Source organism: Mus caroli, chromosome 15 (genome assembly GCF_900094665.2).
Source record: "Mus caroli chromosome 15, CAROLI_EIJ_v1.1, whole genome shotgun sequence".
NCBI lineage: Eukaryota > Metazoa > Chordata > Mammalia > Rodentia > Muridae > Mus > Mus caroli.
In genome coordinates, this window is record NC_034584.1 from 95,932,422 (window position 1) to 95,951,639 (window position 19,218).

Below are 19,218 nucleotides of genomic sequence, written 5' to 3' on the forward strand. Positions count from 1 at the left end.
AGGATAGAGACAACCCCTAGAGTCCCAAGGAACTGGAACACATTTGAGGGACTTGTATCCAAGATGGGGATGATGCAACTGAAAGCAGCTGCTTGTCTAGGGTTGGGTTGGGTTTGATTGGGGTGTTTTGTTTTTTATTGAGAAAAGATTTCTCTGCATCCCTGGCTGTCCTGGAACTGACTCCATTGCCTGGCCATTGCTTTTCTATTTCCTAACAAAGCCAAAACTGGCAGAGCTGGTCTGGGATCCATGAATGGCTATGCATTGGGAGCTTTTCAGTGTGAAAGGTTTCCCAGGCTTTGCTCCAGAAACTAGTCCCAGGAGACCAATGATCATGGGCTGGGAGCAGCCAACATCTGGGAAAGGGGAAACAAAGACACAAAGAAGAGAAAGATGGTCGTGTCTGTTCCAGGAGGATCCTCTAAAAAAGTAAGTCTGCCTAGCTATATATATGTGTATGTGTGTGTGTGTATGTATGTATATATATCTCATGACCACAACTGCTTAACTGTAAGCCTCCTATGTGTAAAGACAAGACTTGTCCTCACTGCCCATCTCAGCTGACAGAATGCCAACAGTCCTGTTCATGTGACAGACTTGGTTCTGGGCTGGGTACACTCCAGGCGACAGACTAGTTTCTCCTAACAGAACCAGGCACCGTGCTCTGGAATCCAAGGCAGTGAAGTGTTAAGTGTCACCTCAAGTGCCTCACTAGCTCCAAGCATGGACTCTAAGGAAGTGGCTGAGCTCCACATCTGCTTCTGGGAAGCAACAATTGACAAATAAGCTACGTTTCTCAGCAACCATTAACCCCCGGGGCTACAAGTGAAGGGGACTTGCTTTCCCGCCCCCACTAAACAAAGTCTGTTCCCGCCCAGCTGCAGCAGCAACCTCCTGGTTGGACAATGCTTGCTCCGTCCTCTGCCAAGAGGTCTGCCTCTGAAGTTAGTGCTGCCCCTTACCCCACACTGCTCCTCCTGGTTCCTAGAGCCCAGTGCTCTTCCAGCCGGGAGAGCCCCAGACTCTCAAGATCCACCTCAAGAAATTAAGTGCATCAGTTATGGGCATGAGATCTCAGGCTGTGGAAGAGGGAGTTCTTCCTTCAGAACCGAGATGGACTTCTTTCTGCATAGTCAAGGTAAGAACATCCTTGTGGAGGGAAGGCAGTAGGTGTCCACCTTTATCCATAGCACCTGGTTTTCTCCCTCTCCCCTTTCCCTGCTGCTGAGCTGGCAATCAGTGCCTGGCTCCCAGCACCCACTTTTACCCTATCACCAACAAGCTTCCTGCTTTAGATTTCCCTTCCTTCAATCAGTACCTGAAGAGCAGTGATCAAACCTGAGCTGAGGATCCGGCTACACATCTGGTGACTCTCCCCCCACCCCACCCCCAATTCCTAGGAACCTTTCAAGTTCGTCCTAATGACTGCTTAGGCAAGGGAGGATACCAGCCTGATGTGAAGTTACAGTCCCATCTACCTTTGCGATCCAATCAATCTAGCTCACTCGTTATATCCAGAGGTTATATCCTAGCACCCAGCCAAAGCCCAGGATATGCTGGGAAGGGCTGGGGTGTTAAAAGAGCTAGCTGCAGGCATTAAACAAACATTTTCATATACCATGCTAATTACATAATCTAATCTTGCCAAAATACACAGCACAACCTTGCCCTTTCCCATGAGCCTCCTACAATCCCTGCCTCTCCCTCCAACTCTCACTTCACGGCCAGTGGAGCCATTCCCTCCCTAGCGTCTCTCCAGCTCTTCCTCTAGTCCCCTGATCTCCCCTGATCTATAGCTGGCTGCTATAAAAGTGCCCACTGGACAGTAAGATCCACCAGCCATGCTTCCTATCCGCTTCCTGGCTGCCAGATTGAAATCAGGTGCTCCATTCTTCATTAATCAGAACCAGACCGGCCAAGCCTAGCCTTTGCCAGAACAGGATGAAGGATGAGCACAGAACTCTGCTGAGAGATGGGACAGGCAGGCAGGCCCTGAGGGCTTGAGCAGACAGTGCTGCTTTGAGCACCTACCCTGGCACTGAACTCTCGGCACTTCCCACTTCTCAGCATTGAGATACATGGCTCCATCAATTTCCATCATGGAAATTCCAGCGGGGTGGGTAACAGCAGACAGAACAGCTTAGGATCTGCTAAGGAATGCTAGGAACAGGGAATTACAACAGGTTCTAAGACTCTAGGACCACATCCCTACTCTCAACTTCTCCAAGTGGCATAACTCACAAACTAACACCATGGTCCCTAGCTTAATTCCAGACGTTCCTATCCAATATCAGATTTTAAAAGAATGGAATGAGGTTACACCATCAAAAGAATGTCCACTGAGAAGACCTAAGAACACCGGTGCGATGACTTAAGCAGTTGAGTGTCAGGAATCTTGAATCTGCTGTGGGCTCTCAGCTGAGTCATTTGGGAGAAGTGACAGAAAGCTCCAGGAAGCATTAAGACCTGGGACACCAGCAACTTTAGGTGTCTAAATCTGGTGCTCCAACCATGCCAGGCCTAGTTCGGACTTGGATGAATATAGAGGCCTCTGCATCCACCTTCCTTTAGGAGTCTATGCGGCTCACACGTTTCTCCCTGCCCTGTCCCTCTGGCCTCTCCTCAGGCATCTATGGCCCTCTGCAGACTCTCTCCTCAGGCATCTATGGCCCTCTGCAGACTCTCGGTCTGAGGCTTCCCCGGGGCTGTCTTCCCACGTGCGATCCCACTCGAGCTCTGGCTGCCGCTCCGTCTGCGAGTCTCAGCCGGAGCCTGCCTCGGCGCGCACGGAGGACAGTGGGAGGAGAAGAGGGAGAAAGGAGGCGGCGCGGGCGGGGAGCGGGTGGAAGGTGGCGATTGGAGCCCGGGAAGAAGGAGGGAGCCGGAGGGCGGGAGGAGGCAGCCGGCGCAGGGCGCGGCGGGAGGGAGCCAGCTGAGCGCCCGTCCCGCGGCCGCTACCGCCGCCTCCGCGTATCGCGGCGTGGCTAGGCGGGATGGGCTGGTCCGGGGGCGCCCCCTGCTGCTGCCCCGGTTCGCCGCGCCCCCGGCCCTCCGGGCGCCCCCCACAGGTGAGTGGCCGCGCCACGCCGGACGGGAGCGCAGGCGAGCATCGGCCCTCTGCGTCACAGCGCGCGGACCGAGCCAGGGGCGGGCACCAGGGGGCGCGGAGCCACTGGGGGTCCGGGAGCATTGGGCGCCGCCCGTGCCCTCCTCTCCGGGTCTCGGTGAGCTAGGGGAAGGTTGAAGAAGATACTAGAGGTGACCAGGGGGCGGGGCGCGGCTGTGGTCCTAGCTCAGGCCGCCACGCCTTCCTGCGTCCCACTGTGCACTACTGTTGGCTCAGGCCACTCTCTGCGTACCTCTCTAGCTCCAGCCACAAGCGCACTTTGAACACAAGATGCCCGCGGCAGCTGGCATCAATGTTGCGGCCCTGGCCTGGCAGAGTGCATGCAAACTTTTTCCTCTCTGTTTTCTCTGAGACACTGATGCAGAATGCAGACACAGATGAAGCTGATTTTCTCCTTTTAACCCTTTTCTACTTCTGCCCTACCTAGATACCCCCTAGGTCCCTCTAGACACACCCTTGAATCCTACCTCCCTTCCCCTCCCTCCTTTCCTGGGCCTCACTCCTCTGTGGCCCGGCTCCGGCTCCGGGCCTCTCATCCAACCACAGCTATTTCCAGGAAGGAGGGGTGTGTGGGTGGGTGGAGGGGTTTCTCCAAACAAACCCAAGGCTTCAGAGTGAGAGGGGGCCCGGCTGGGGAGAATCAAAAGAGCTCTGGAATATTCCAGGCAGGAGGTGGGAGGTGAGGATCTGGTAATGCTGCCATTCCTCAGGCACTGTTTGCCCTCAGCTACCTTCAGAAATACTCCCCACTCCCTGCGGTGGGGACAAGTGGAGTCAACTGGACACTTACTTTCTAGATCTAGGTGGGCAGTGTAAGTTCAGTGAGGGCAGAGGCTGTTTGGGAACCTGTTCCAGAGGAAAAGACTTTCAGTACCACCAGAGGTTGCAGATGGAGGCCCATGTACCATAGGAGCAGAGGGGAAAAAATTGATCAGGGGAGACAGGCGCTGCAGTGATCCATCACCCCCAGCAGGGCTGGGTGCTGAATCAGGACAGCCCTGGTTGCCCACCTGGCCATCGGCCTGGAATGTCCTGGGACACAGCCAGAACTCAGGTGGGGATTGCAGAGCCAGGGGCCCTCTCCAGTTACAGCACGGCGCCCCACCCCTTGCCACTCACAGGGCCTTCTAGCCAGGGTACACTGGCAATGATGGGCTTCCTAGAGAACAGGCATGCAGCAGGAAAAGGCCTCAGACTTTTCAGGTCTTCTGAAGGATCCCTGGGGAGGATTAGAGCCGCCCTTCATCTGTCAGATGGGCGTGTGAGACAGAAAGGGGAGACTCCTGTGGGACCCTACAAGAGATGCCAGAACTGGAGGAGTTGCACTAGGACATTCAGTAAATACCATGCAAATGAGGGTGACACGGTGTACATTCTTTCAAATGACAGCTAGCTACAGCATTCCAAAGGCTGCTGTCAAGAGCTTGGGCTGGGAACCCCCAGGCTGTTGACCCTTGTTGTAGGAAGGTTGTTCCATCCTTTCCAAGGGCCCCATACACCTCCTTCCCTTGACTCCTGGGACAGGAAGTTGGCCCTATTCCCAGGAGGGAAGCAGGAGGCCCTAGAGAGGGTGGAGTATGTGTTGGGAGGGGGCCTCCTGTCCAGTCCTTGGGTCCAGTGACAGCCGCAGAGGAAGGAGAGACAGGCCCGAAGAGCCATGAAGGTAGTGCTCAGATTCTGGTGGGCGGGTGGGGTCGGCAGTAGAACCTCAGGTGCAGGATCTGGGAGCTAAGCCAGGAACTGTGGGTTGTATCTGGAGAGGAGCAGTTGGAGTGTTCAGGAGGAACCTCCAGTGCTTTGGGTTACAGCAAGATGGACCACTCCTGTAAGCCCTTAGCCCTTCCGGCTGGAACTTGGCGTTGAGGAGGGTACTACAAGATCCTTCTCCCGTCTGACAGGGAAGTTAGCCCTCATCCCTAACTTTCTTTCACCCTGAGGATGTGGAGTGCTGGGCTGTCAGGGGTACTGGTTCCCAGCAACACTCCCTTCCCACAGGAAGTCCCAAGGGAGCGTGAGGGTTCAGGCTAGAGACTGGACGGGGACACAGTGTTCTCCACTGGCCCTTGAGCCCTGCCCTGAGACCTGAATTCCCACCCTGTGCCACTGGCTGATTCCAGGGCTGGATCTCAGGACTGCAGACCCCCTGCACACAGTGGCCCACTGGGGGGGAGGCAGCTCCAGAGATGGGGAGAGCCAGAGATCTTAAGCTGACACTCCCAGCAGGGTAGATCCTGGGAATCTGATCTCCTGGCCTCCCCCACATCCTCCCCCACCCCACTTCCTGGAGCAGCGACCTGCCCCCTTCCCGCCTGCACTTCCCTCCACTTCCAGGGCCAGGCTTCTCCACACACCAGCCAGACAGCCTCCCCTCCACCCAAGGGAAGCGGCTGCCTAGGCAGGCTGCTTCCAGGAAGCCCCAGGCCAGGCCCCAGCATTGTTCAGGCCCTGCAGCCAAGAGCCCAGCCAGCCAGACACCATGAAGTCCAGCGGCCCTGTGGAAAGGTTGCTCAGAGCCTTGGGGAGGAGGGACAGCAGCCGGGCCACCAGCAGGGTAGGAGTGCCCACCAGCTGGGCAAAGGTGGGGCGGGGTGGAGGTGCGGACAAGGTGGGAGGGCCAGGATTCAGGCCAGACCAGACCCTCTTCCTAGTTTCAGCCTCTTCTCCAGGCTGGCTCAGCATCCCCCTCCTTTCTTTCGCCTGACCTCCTGAGGTGGCTAGGTTAGGGTAGCAGTGTGATTCTAGTGTCTGTTTTGACTCATCTGTGTATTTCCTGGCTTGAGCCTGAATAGGCCCCGAGGGCTCAGCTAAGAGCTCAAGCCCTGACCTCCGGGGAAGCTTGAGGGAAAAGGTATGGGAAGAAGGCAATGAGGGAAGGGAGGGTGCCTTCTATTGACGTCATCTGCACACGACGTCATCATCCACAAGTGCGTCCAAGTATCCTGGTGGGTCTTGCCCCCAGTCTGGAGGAGGTCTAGAACCGTTAAGGGACCAAAGCTGCTCCCATGTTATTGTCCTCTTCACACTACGGTGGGCAGATCCAGGGAGAGGAGGGGACAGTGGGAGCTTGAACACACAGCGGTAAAGAATGTGCAGAGGAGCGGTGGCGTGAGGGAGATTGTCCACGGACTCTGGATAGGAGGGATGAACTGGGGTGGGAGGGGTCAGAATCGCAGTGAAAACTTGCAGTGAGTAGGGACTAAGGGGGACCTGGACAACTGGTGGCAGCCCAGCCAGCCACTGACCTCACTACCTCTGGGTGGGGGGGGGGGCATCCGGAGAACCTGGCCACCCCTGTCATAACATACAGAGGCAGCGAGGCAGCTGCCTGTGTGCCCCCACTGCCGTTCCTCCTTCCGAGAGTCTTAGACAATTGCTGCCTGCCGCCTCAGTGCACAGAGAGTAAACATGTTGTTCTGACCATGGGGGAGGGGGTCATATTAGCTGCCTGGAGCTTGGGGACACTGAGAGCCAGAGGCTCAGAACTGGCTGCAGTCAGTCTGGGTTTTATGTGATAATGCTTGTGTGTCCTGGCCGTCAGCTCACAGTATACAAGCCTCATGTGGGGAGGGCAAGATGGGAGGAGAGTCAGACCCCCCACTCTGCCAAGATTCAGAAAGCCCTCATATTGGAAGTGGGGGGGGTGACAAGGACATCACATAGCTCCGCCACGTGAGAAGTCCTGAGTGAACCCTTAGGGAGGAGTTGACCCAGCCAAGGTGACGCAAGGGGTCACATTCCAAGCCCTGTAGAGGACAGGCCTCATGACTACCCTGAAACAGCTGTGGCCAAGTGTGCCTTAGAGTTCACAGACTTTTGGCTGGAAGAGAGGGAAGCAGCGTCGCTCTAAGGAAAGGTCCCTGCCCAGCCTTGGAGATGGGCCCACTAGGAACACATACCCCTATTTGTCTGTCATCCCACCCGCAGCCTAGGAAAGCAGAACCACACAGCTTCCGGGAGAAGGTTTTCCGGAAGAAAACTCCAGTGTGTGCAGTGTGTAAGGTGACCATCGATGGGACCGGCGTCTCCTGCCGAGGTGAGGTGGTGCTCTCGGTACCTGAGCCCTCCAGTCAGCACTTCTGTGCTGTGTGGCTCAGGCTCTAGAGACAGGCAAATTCAGAAACAAATGCCCTCACTCCTCTTGACACCCACCTTGCCACAGCCCAGGAGATTTGTGACTCTACCACCTTCCCATTCTTACCTGTGACTAGGGTCTTCCCTTCCTCTTGCTCCTCCTCCTCTTCTTCTTCTTCCTCCTCTTTTTCTTCTTCTTCCTCCTCTTCTTTTTCCTCCTTTTTCCTTTTCCTCCTTCTTTTCCTCTTCTTCCTCCTCCTCTTCTTTTTCCTCCTTTTTCCTTTTCCTCCTCCTTTTCCTCTTCTTCCTCTTCCTTCTCCTCTTTTTCCTCTTCTTCCTCCTCCTCCTCTTTTTCTTCTTCCTCCTCCTCCTCTTTTTCTTCTTCCTCTTCCTTTTCCTCTTTTTCCTCTTCTTCCTCCTCCTCCTCTTTTTCTTCTTCCTCCTCCTCCTCTTTTTCTTCTTCCTCTTCCTTTTCCTCTTTTTCTTCTTCTTCCTCCTCCTCTTTTTCTTCTTCCTCTTCCTTTTCCTCTTTTTCCTCTTCTTCCTGCTCCTCTTTTTCCTCCTTTTTCCTTTTCCTCCTCCTCTTCCTCCTCTTTCTCTTCCTCCTCATCTTCCTGTTCCTCTTCTTCCTCCTCTTCTTCTTCCTCTTATTGTTCTTCTTCCTCCTCTTCCTCTTTCCCCTCCTCACCTCTATTCATCCTAGACCCCAACCCCCGGCCCACTTCCCTGACTCCAGAGCAGAACCTGCTGATAACCAGCTCTGTTCTTCAACTCCTAATAACCTAGTGTACCAGGGTCCCAGAGCTGGCTTCTAAGGCCTGGAGGGCTGGAAGACAGTTACTTTGACTGTTCCCGTAAGCCTCTGCTAACCTCTACCCTCCCCTTTGTCTCTCTAGTCTGCAAGGTGGCCACACACAGAAAATGTGAAGCAAAGGTGAGTATGTGGTTCTATCTAATGGGGGGATGGCGTCTTTCCCTGCCCAAACAGGCATCTTCAGCCACACTGGCATGGGCCACCATGTCACCCTGTCACTCACTCCTGGACACCCCTTCCTGGGTGGCAGGGGTGTTGTGTTGGGCTCTTTAAGAACCACCCTACTCCACCCCTGGAGGGTTGGCCCAGGAGGGTGGACAGTGAGACAGCGTTTGTCTTGGTGCTGTGCCCAGGCTGCAGCTGGCGAGAGGATGGGAGGGTGCGGGGGGTGGGGGGGAGGAAGGGCGGGGTGGATAGTGAGAGAGCAAGATTTCAGAGACCAGGCACCCTGATGGGCCGTGCCTTCCCTCTGAGGAAAGGGTCCTCAGGATGCCTGCATTGGTCTCGTCCTGGGTAGTGAAAGCCAAGACTGTTCAGGTATAATACCCTGTAGGTTGTACCCGCTGTCCACTGAGAACCTAAGGCAGCCCCGCATCTCTGAGGAACGTTCCTGGTCCTCCATCAGTGCAGGGGGTAGTCCCAGGGCCTCAAGCTAGCTTCGGGGAGCTACGTGCCCATGGGTGGGGTCTCAACGGTGAAAGAGGCTAGTGTCCACCCCTGGCCATTGCCTGGCTGGCTGGCTCTATATATAACTCCTGTCCTGCCGCTGGATGAATGGGGGTCTGTGTGGGCAGGGGGCTGAGAGCCAAGAGCAACAAGCAGGGGGCCCGAGGGGTGCGAGACCGAGAGGCAGAAGCAAGGCTCCCTTAAATAGAGGAACCTCAGCTGGAGGTTGTTCATCAGGTGACAGCCCCTGCACCTTCCTGCTGAGGCCTGGCACCCCATTTCACCAGCACAGCCTTTAACTCCCACCTCTTTCCAGGTGACTTCATCCTGTCAGGCCTTGCCCCCTGCGGAGCTGGTGAGTGTGTTCTAGGATGGGGCAGGGAAGGCACTGAACCTGACTAGTATCCCCGGGGTCTGGTGGACTCAGAGCGGGTCTCCAGGAGGTTATGTAGAAATGAGTGCTGTGGTCAGTTGTCCTCAACAGATGACTGTCAGAGCCCTTCGTGGTTACTGTCTTCTAGAGCTTGTTGGGGGCTAGAGTCCTGGCCCCAGGGAGTGGACACTGACATGCGCTCCCACCCCGCCCCACCAGGTCCAGACTGGTCCTTGCCCCTGCCCTAACCACTCCCATTTCCTCCCCCACCTCCTCCCTCTAGCGGAGAAGCACAGCTCCGGTCCGGCGCATAGAACACCTGGTAAGGGATGCTAGGAGCCTGAGCGGGGAGGGGCGTGTGGGTAGCTCTTGGAGTAGGGACCTATATTTCCAGAAGACCACGGTTTGTAGAACTTTTGACCGGGAAGCCTAGAAGCGATGCATCCGAAGTGATGTCGACATACGGTTTCTAATCCACCAGGGGTCCACCAAGTCTCTGAACCACTCAAAGCAACGCAGTACTCTACCCAGGTGAGTGAGGATGCCCGGCGATCCCACGTCACCCCAAGACAGTGCTCCCCCTCGGGACCATCCACCCTAAGGATCTAACAGGTCGCCCAGAGCTCCCCAGGGTCCTTACCATCATACTAGCCCTCTGGGGTGCCACGTTTCTCTGTTCCCTAAATCAGCTTTGTGGCCTCTCCCAGGAGCTTCAGCCTGGATCCGCTCATGGAGCGTCGCTGGGACTTGGACCTCACCTATGTAACGGAGCGGATCTTGGCCGCAGCTTTTCCTGCACGACCGGACGAGCAGCGACACCGAGGCCACTTGCGCGAGCTAGCCCATGTGCTTCAATCCAAGCACAGAGACAAGTACCTGGTGAGGAGCGGGTGGACCAGATGCAACCAATGAGAGGGCTGGGAGATCAAAATGGGGCAAAGCTATTGTTTCGCTGTCGATACCTGAAATGGGGCTGGCAAGGGGGCGGTGCTAGCATGGCGGGGCGGGGCCAGGCGGGGAGGGGCGGGGCCGGAGCTGAGCCAGGGACGTAGCTTGCAGAGGATTCCGCTCCAGCGGATCGCAATCGAACTATTTTAGAGCAAGATGCTCACTGAGGGTCCACCTCCAGCACCTGTGTCTGAAGTCACCCTCATCTAACTCTGCCCTTTATTTCAGCTCTTCAACCTTTCAGAGAAACGGCATGACCTCACCCGCCTGAACCCCAAGGTAGGAGGGAAATGGTCTGTCTGCCCTTTATGTTGAGCCAACCTTGTAAAAAGGCTCGTTACTGGTAGTAGCAATTGACATCCACCTTTCTCATACCACTTAAGATACCTAAAAACATGGTGCAGGGGATATCAGCCCACAGTATGGCGGGAATTTTCCAAGCTATTGTGGACTACCACTAAGTGCTCACCTTGCCGCCAGGTCCCTGTATTGTATCCATATCCATGTTCCTGTCACACACACACACACACACATGCAGAGTTGTACCCTTTTACTTCCCCAGGTGCAAGACTTTGGTTGGCCTGAACTACATGCCCCACCTCTGGACAAGTTGTGTTCCATCTGCAAAGCCATGGAGACGTGGCTCAGTGCCGACCCTCAGCACGTGGTTGTGTTGTACTGCAAGGTGAGCTGGGACCTTGGGGTCACAGAGCTAGGGCAACCTCAGCCTGAAAGTCGCAGGTTCCCCAGCTCTGTCTCTTTATCCCGTAGGGGAGCAAAGGCAAGCTTGGGGTCATCGTCTCTGCTTATATGCACTACAGCAAGATCTCTGCAGGGTGAGTTGCCCTGCCTCAGTGGCCTTTCCTCATCTGTCCCCTGTCTGAGCTTTTCTCTAGTCAGACTATAAACTTGGTGCGGTACCACCTCTCTCCACTAGTGGGCCCAGCACTCCACAACAGAGGAGCTGGGCTAGTTTCTTAGGGCTGTCAGCAAAGTGCCATCATAGATTGGCTTAAAATGATATAACTCAGTTGTCTTACGGTTCTAAAGTGTTGAAAGTCCAAAGTCAAGTGTCAGTGGGGCCACGCTGTCTCTGGGACTCTAGGCAGACTCCTTCCTTGCCTCTTTCCAGCTTCTGGTGGTGCCTGACAGTTCTTGGCAGTTCTTGGCTGGCAGCGGCATCCCTCCAACCTCTGCCTCCGTCATCACATGGTGTTCTCTTTGTGCGTCTGTTTCTGTCTCTCCTCTTCTAAGGACCAATCACCCTAATTAAGGACCCACCTTGCTCCTGTATGATCTCATCTTAACCTATCTAACCACATCTGCAAAGACCCTATTTCTAAATATGGTCACATTTGAGGTACATTTCTCCGGGGGAGGGACACAGTTCAATCCATCAGGTTGTCTAACTGCCCCCTTTGACAAGCGAGGAAAGCCAGGTTCAGGGGACAGTTGCCCTAGGCCCAACAACCGGGAAACTGACTATGCTATAGGGCCTCTGGCTCTCCTCACCACCACTGAGAGTTCCTCTGTACAGAGAGGATCTCAGGATTCCTCCTTCCCTGGGGTTTAGGTATAGAAGGCCAGAATGGGGCTGGTTCCTAACCCCCGACCTGCCCTGCTCTCCCCAGGGCAGACCAGGCGCTGGCAACCCTCACCATGAGGAAATTCTGTGAGGACAAGGTGGCCACGGAACTGCAGCCCTCCCAGCGCCGGTGAGCACCCCAGTGGGGAAGGGCTGACTCTCCTGCTCAGGCAGCACACCTGAATCCCACAGTGCATGGGAGCAGAGCCAGGCCCTGTGCTGGATTCTGGGAAATCAGAACAAACAAGATCAGGTTCTCCTGGCATTTATATGCTAGTAGAGTAGAAGGCAAGAAGCCATGCGTAAACAGACTAGATTGTTCTGGCTGGCGATAAGGTCTGTGAAGAGAATAAAGCAGAGGCTTGTAAGAAAGACTCCACAGTATGAGCAGGGCTTGCCCCCTTGAAGCTTAAGATTAAAAGAGCAGTCTAGTTCTCCCAAGAGCTGCTGAGTTGGTGTGAGGCGCCCTCTAGAGGAAGACGCTGATGCTTTCTTGGCACTTCCCCCGCCAGCTATGTCAGCTACTTCAGCGGGCTGCTGTCTGGCTCCATCAGAATGAACAGCAGCCCACTCTTCCTGCACTATGTGTTCGTTCCTGTGCTGCCAGCCTTTGAGCCCAACACAGGTGAGTCACCCCGGGATGTATTCCGTGGGGATAGCCACCTCCTACCCCACACCTCTCATGGCCTCTTCCACCCCTCCAGGATTCCAGCCCTTCCTCAAGATCTACCAGTCTATGCAGCTGGTCTACACATCTGGAGTCTAGTGAGTGCCCTGCTCCCAGACCCTGACATCTGCCTGCTTGCCCAGCCAGAAAGGCTGACTATGTCTAGCTACCTCTGTGCCCTCCCTGGATGCCTCTGACTATCCTACCTTTCTCTCTACCCACAGCCGAATCGCAGGTCCAGGGCCTCAGCAGCTTTGTATCAGCCTGGAGCCAGCCCTTCTCCTCAAAGGCGACGTCATGGTGAGGGGCGGGGGTTGTAACACTGAGGGGAATCCTGAGGATGCAGACTGCAACGGGGTGGGGGGCTTCTAGCCAGAGAGTCAGCTGACATGGTGTGTGTCTTAGGGTTTTACGGCTGTGAACAGCCGCCATAACCAAGGCAACTCTTTTTTTTTTTAAGATGTATTTATTATTTATATGTAAGTACACTGTAGCTGTCTTCAGACACACCAGTAGAGGGCGTCAGATGTCATTATGGATGGTTGTAAGCCATCATGTGGTTGCTGGAATTTGAACTCAGGACCTTCGGAAGAACAGTCAGTGCCCTTAACCGCTGATGCATCTCTCCAGCCCCCAAGGCAAAAGGGCATTTAATTGGGGCTGGCTTACAGGTTCAGAGGTTCAGTCCGTTATCATCAAGGTGGGAGCATCTGAAGGCTGCTAGTAGAAGACTCCCTTCCAGGAAGCTAGGAGTAGGGTCTTAAAACCCATGCCCACAGTGACACACCTACTTCAACAAGGCCATACCTTCAAATAGTGCCACTCCATGGGCCAAGCACATATAAACTATTGGAGGGCCAAAAGGGAACCCCAGCCGTACTATCCCAAGAGAGTTCATGTTGAGGTTGGGGCATGACAGAAGCAGTGACCCAGGTGGCCCTTGGAGCAAAGGTATAGGCAAGGCAAAATGGATGTGATGGCCTGACCCCAGCCTCCTGCCCTCCCTCAGGTAACCTGCTACCACAAGGGTGGCCAGGGGACAGACCGGACCCTCGTGTTCCGAGTTCAGTTCCACACATGCACCATCCATGGACCACGGCTCACCTTCCCAAAGGACCAACTAGATGAGGCCTGGGCTGGTAAGTCAGAGGCCAGTGAAATGGGTAGGGAAGGGGAAGCCAGTGGGGCGTGGCTCCTCACCTCCACCACCTCCACAGACGAGCGGTTCCCTTTCCAAGCCTCAGTGGAGTTTGTTTTCTCCTCCAGCCCTGAGAAGGTCAAAGGTAAGAGTGGGAGCTGGTAAGAATGTTGAAGGCGTGGGAGCTGGAGGGGCAGGGTGTTGAAGGCTTGTGGGTGGGGGGAGGGCAGTCCCCTACTCAGTGCCCCGGTGGCCTTCCACAGGCAACACCCCACGGAACGATCCCTCTGTCTCCGTGGATTACAACACAACAGAGCCTGCTGTACGCTGGGACTCCTATGAAAACTTCAATCAGCACCATGAGGATAGCATGGATGGTGTGTGGGGTGGTGGGGCAGGCAGGAGCTGTGCGGCTTGTGGGGAGAGGCACGCTGAGTCAGCATTGTCCCCACTCACAAATTCTTCTCTGCTCAGGCGCCTTGGCCCACACAAGGGGCCCCCTGGATGGCAGTCCTTATGCCCAGGTGCAGCGGGTCCCCCGCCAGACACCACCAGCACCTTCTCCAGAGCTTCCCCCACCCCCGATGCTCTCTGTCAGCAGTGACTCCGGCCACTCATCCACGCTAACCACAGAACACACAGCAGAATCCCCAGGCCGGCCGCCCCCAACTGCTGCTGAAAGACAGGAGCTGGATCGTCTGCTGGGAGGTTGTGGAGTGGCCAGTGCAGGCCGTGGTGCTGGGCGAGAGACTGCCATCCTAGATGATGAAGAGCAGCCCTCTGTGGGTGGAGGCCTGCACCTTGGGATGTATTCAGGCCACAGGCCTGGACTCAGTCGCCGGTGCTCCTGCCGTCAGGGCTTCCGGGAGCCTTGTGGGGTCCCTAATGGGAGCTACTACAGGCCTGAGGGAACCCTAGAGAGACGACGACCACCCTATGGGGGCTATGAGGGACACCCCCAGGGCTACGCAGAAGCCTCTGTGGAGAAGAGACGCCTCTGCAGGTCACTGTCAGAAGGGCCGTACCCCTATGCACCCGAGCTGGGGAAACCAGCCAATGGGGACTTTGGCTACCGTCCAGCAGGCTACCGGGAGGTGGTAATCCTGGAGGACCCTGGGGTGCCTGCTTTATGCTCATGCCCTGCCTGTGAAGAGAAGCTGGCACTGCCCACCGCAGCCCTGTATGGACTGCGACTAGAGAGGGAGGCTGCAGAGGGGTGGTCCAGCGAGGTAGGCAAGCCTCTCCTGCACCCAGTGAGGCCTGGACACCCATTGCCTCTGCTGGTGCCTGCCTGTGGGCATCATCATGCCCCAATGCCTGACTATGGCTGCCTGAAGCCACCCAAGGTGGGTGAGGAAGGGCATGAGGGCTGCTCCTATGCCGTGTGCTCTGAAGGCAGGTATGGGCATTCAGGGTACCCTGCCCTGGTAACCTATGGCTATGGAGGAGCGGTTCCCAGCTACTGCCCAGCATATGGCCGGGCACCTCACAGTTGCGGATCTCCAAGTGAAGGCCGAGGGTACCCCAGCCCTGGCGCCCACTCACCACGGGCTGGATCTGTGTCCCCGGGGAGTCCACCCTACCTGCAGCCCAGGAAGCTGGGTTATGAGATTCCTGCAGAGGATGGGGGAGACAAGTACCCACTTTCTGGGCACCTGGCCTCAACAGGACCCTTGGCTTCTACAGGTGAGGACCCTCAAGTGGGAATGTCCAGGGTAAAGGAGGGTTCTGAATGCTACTGGGGAGGCTGTGGGTGGGAAGGAGCTGAGCCAGGCAGAAAAGCAGGCTCCTGTTTCCCAGAGCTCTTCCCTCCCGTCTCAGAGTCACCTGAACCATCCTGGAGGGATGGCTCCAGTGGACACAGCACGCTACCTCGGTCTCCCCGAGATCCTCAGTGCGGTGCTTCTTCAGAGCTGTCTGGTCCCTCCACACCCTTACACACCAGCAGCCCAGTTCAGGGCAAGGAAAGGTACACAGAGGGCCAAGGCTACTTGGGCATGTTGTATGGGTGTGTCTGCAGCCCCAAGATGGAGCTGTCTTTTCACCTACTTTTCCTTGCAGCAACCGACGGCAAGACACCACCAGGTCTCCCTCCTTGGCACCCACTCAGAGACTGAGTCCTGGCGAGGCCTTACCCTCTGTTGTACAGGGAGTTGCTGAAAAGACTCCTGAGCTGTTGACAAGCAGCAGGCCTGAGCCACTGGACCCTAGCCCCTTCTCTCAGACCTCTGCACCCGGCTCACCCAATGGCTGGCCTCAGGAAAGGAGCCCAGGAGGCCACACCAACAGTGCTAGTCCTCGGAGCCCTGTGCCAACCACCCTGCCTGGACTCCGCCATGCCCCGTGGCAGGGCCCTCGGGGTACTTCAGATAGCCCAGATGGCTCCCCTCTTACTCCTGTGCCTACCCAGATGCCCTGGCTTGTGGGCAGCCCAGAACCACCCCAGAGCTCACCCACCCCTGCCTTCCCCCTGGCTACCTCCTATGATGCCAATGGTCCCATTCAGCCTCCACTTCCTGAAAAACGACACCTGCCCGGGTCTGGACAACAGCCGTCACCACCAGCCAGAAGCACCAATCAACACGTCACCTTTGCCTCTCCTCTCCCAGATGTCACCCAACCCCCAGGTATAAGGGTCTAGGAGGATTGTGTGTCCCTTAAAGAACCTCACCTTCCAGATAGAGACCATGGCGAGCCCTGGAGTCTGAACTCAGTCCCTCCCTCTTCTAGAACACCCTTTACAAGAGAACCAAAGCAATGTCAAGTTTGTCCAGGATACATCAAAGTTCTGGTACAAGCCACATCTTTCCCGAGACCAAGGTAAGAGGCCAGAAAATGCCATGTGCCTGTCCCAGTCCACCTCCCAGGCCTGTCTTGGCTGTAAGTCCATTATCCTGGAAGGGCCTTTGGTTCCCTCTGTCTCTGCTCTTGGCTGAGCAAAATAGAGATTCTAAGTTTTGGCCTCAGACTAAATGTTGTCCCAAGTCTATGACCCAAAGCCCCAGACTCCCCCCACCCTCACAGCTGTCACGAGTGAGAGACTTGGGAACCTGCTAGTGGGACTGTGTGGGGCTGACAACCATCTCTAAACTTCTGCCCTGCAGCCATTGCCCTGCTGAAAGACAAAGATCCTGGAGCCTTCCTGATCAGAGACAGCCATTCATTCCAAGGAGCCTATGGGCTAGCCCTCAAGGTGGCTACACCTCCACCCAGTGCGCAGCCCTGGAAAGGTATAGAGCTCTCAAGCTGAAGGTGCAGATGGGGAGAGGGGAGAATTCGTAGGTAGTGAGGTGGTGCACAGGATGTCTCCATGTAGGGGAGGGTTGAGGCAAGCCTACTGCTGCTTGGGAGAAGAGTTCTGTGGGGAGAAACTGAGTTCCTGGAATGCCATAAAGCTTTATTTTCACCCCTCGCTCCTCTCAGGGGACCCCTCAGAACAGCTGGTCCGCCATTTCCTCATCGAGACTGGGCCCAAAGGCGTGAAGATCAAGGGTTGTCCCACTGAGCCCTATTTTGGTGAGAAGCAAGAGTCTGGGAGGGTTCTACATGGCAGGAGGCAGGGGGAAGGTTAAAAGGAGAGGCCTCGGGAGAATGGAAGAGAAAACCCTGACTATGGCCCCTAAGATAGTCACTTCCCCCCAATCCCTCATAGGAAGCCTGTCTGCCCTGGTCTCCCAGCACTCCATCTCTCCCATCTCCCTGCCCTGCTGTCTGAGAATTCCTAGCAAAGGTGAGTGATCTCTCTCCTAGCTACCCCTACACCTAAATAGAGGTCCTGTTACCTCCACCCTACCTTAGAGAGGCTAGGAGAGCCCCTCCCTTCTGACGTCCCTTGGTGGCCTTCATCTCCTCAGATCCTCTAGAAGAAACCCCAGAGGCCCCAGTGCCTACCAACATGAGCACAGCAGCAGACCTCCTGCGTCAAGGAGCAGGTAGAGCCTTCGTTCTTCCTTCCTCTCCCTGGTAGTTAGGAGGATACTGTAGACTCCAGATACAGGGAGGGGCACTGCAAGGGCTGTGGGTGGCAGACCCAGAAGGTATATTTAACCTGCAAAGGCAGAGAAGCCCTGTATTTACAGGTCAAGTTCTCAGGGTTTATAACACAGGAATCACAGCCACAGCAGAGGCGGGAACTCAAAATGTGTCTCCTCAGTCTTTCCCCCACTGTTGCTGGCTGTGGCTTCCTTGGAGTCTGGGAGTTGTCTTTCTAACTTGTCAGTGTGTGATTCCAGTGCATTTGGGCAGCACTGGTCAGGGAAGTACACAAGATGGTGGGATACACAGCGAATGGGTGAGAGATCCGGGTCCTGGCAAAGCTATGTAGCTCATCAACCTACCTCCTGTCTCTTTAGCCTGCAGTGTGCTCTACCTGACCTCGGTGGAGACAGAGTCATTGACTGGCCCTCAGGCTGTGGCCAGGGCCAGCTCTGCAGCTCTGAGCTGCAGCCCAGTGCCAGTGCCAGCCATTGTCCATTTCAAGGTCTCAGCTCAAGGCATCACCCTGACAGACAACCAGAGAAAGTAAGCCCGGCTCAGACCCCGTCTCTTGAGTCTCAAGCAATGACCATGGGGACCTCTTGGTTTTTTGTTTTTCCTCTTTTTTTCATGTGTATGTGTGTGGTATGAGTACATACATATTTGCATTTATGTGTGTAGGCTCCAGTTTGATAATTAAAAACCTTCTGGGTTGCTTGTTCACCTTATTGAGGTAGAGTCTCTCAGTCAAACCCAGAACTCATAGATACAGCTAGTCTTGCTAGCCTTGCTCCTGCAGTTGTCTCTGCTTTCTGAGACTGGAATTGCAGGTGGGCCGCTCATACCCAACATTTACACGGGTTCTGGGACTCAAGCTTGTCCTCCTGCTTGTGCGGATGGTGAGCACTGTAAGCTCTGAGCTCCCTCCCCAGCCCAGAGACTTGGATTTCTGAGTGTGACTTTCCTTCCCCCCTTTCTCCTCACAGGCTCTTCTTTCGCCGCCATTACCCAGTGAACAGCATCACCTTCTCTAGCACTGACCCCCAGGACCGCAGGTGAGCCTTCCTCAGAGCGCTTTGCTGAGGTCCAGCCTCAGCTGCCTGGGCATTCAGGAGCTGTGCCTTGAGCCACACTCTTTCACGTCCTCTCTCTTTACAGATGGACCAACCCAGATGGGACCACCTCCAAGTAAGTCTCCCTGCTGAGCTCAGCCCTGGCTCGGCACAAGCCGCCCCGTGTGGCTTACACGGTCCTCCTGTCCCTGGCTTTGTCCCTGCAGGATCTTTGGTTTCGTGGCCAAGAAGCCAGGAAGTCCCTGGGAAAATGTGTGTCACCTCTTTGCGGAGCTTGACCCGGACCAACCGGCAAGTGCCATCGTCACCTTCATCACCAAAGTTCTACTGGGCCAGAGAAAATGAAGGAAAGCCACAAGCTCCGAGTGCACACCCACACTGCACCCTCCCAGCATCCACAGCGCTCACTACCCTGGCCTGGCCCCTGTGAAAGAGGGAGTGGCAGCATCTGGGCCACTGCTCTTTCCTGCCCTTGCCTGCTAAGCTGAGTGAGTGTGCCCCTAAGGTGACCTGGCATGTGAGCAGATGGCAGAGACAGGTGTGAGGGGGGTGAGGCGGCATCAGTAGTGGAGCCCTGGAGGGGACTGACCCTGCCAACTCCACCCAGCTCCAGGGCCCATCATGGAGGGATGGGAGAAGCTTGAAAGCTTCCTGCCTTCCCTCTACACAGAGACCAGAGTGGGGTCACATAAACAGAGGGAAAAAGAGAGTCTATTTTTGTGTAATAATAAAGAATTTCTATAAACTTATGAGGAGTTGATACCTTCTTCATAGGAAGAAG

General features: G+C 55.6%; 1 protein-coding gene across 4 annotated transcripts; it reads left to right on the top strand.

The window, feature by feature from the left end:
• The first annotated feature begins 1,051 nt into the window (after positions 1-1,051).
• Positions 1,052-19,186, top strand: Tns2 (tensin 2). Of its 4 annotated transcripts, none has more exons than XM_021184090.2 (29): positions 1,052-1,138; positions 7,052-7,160; positions 8,095-8,132; positions 8,995-9,033; positions 9,335-9,373; positions 9,533-9,582; positions 9,759-9,930; positions 10,228-10,278; positions 10,562-10,684; positions 10,771-10,835; positions 11,631-11,714; positions 12,097-12,209; positions 12,289-12,349; positions 12,476-12,551; positions 13,261-13,390; positions 13,469-13,534; positions 13,653-13,766; positions 13,864-15,075; positions 15,211-15,358; positions 15,451-16,016; positions 16,120-16,209; positions 16,494-16,619; positions 16,813-16,905; positions 17,042-17,119; positions 17,244-17,321; positions 17,742-17,910; positions 18,351-18,419; positions 18,523-18,552; positions 18,644-19,186. In XM_021184090.2, the coding sequence occupies exons 1-29, from the start codon at positions 1,061-1,063 to the stop codon at positions 18,780-18,782; spliced, it is 4,206 nt and encodes a 1,401-aa protein (XP_021039749.2). In that variant the 5' UTR covers positions 1,052-1,060; the 3' UTR covers positions 18,783-19,186. The 4 variants fall into 4 exon arrangements, with proteins under 4 accessions (XP_021039749.2, XP_029325575.1, XP_029325576.1 ...); XM_029469715.1 differs by lacking the exon at positions 1,052-1,138 and adding an exon at positions 2,933-3,068; XM_029469716.1 differs by lacking the exon at positions 1,052-1,138 and adding an exon at positions 4,730-4,790.
• The last annotated feature ends 32 nt before the right edge of the window (positions 19,187-19,218 follow it).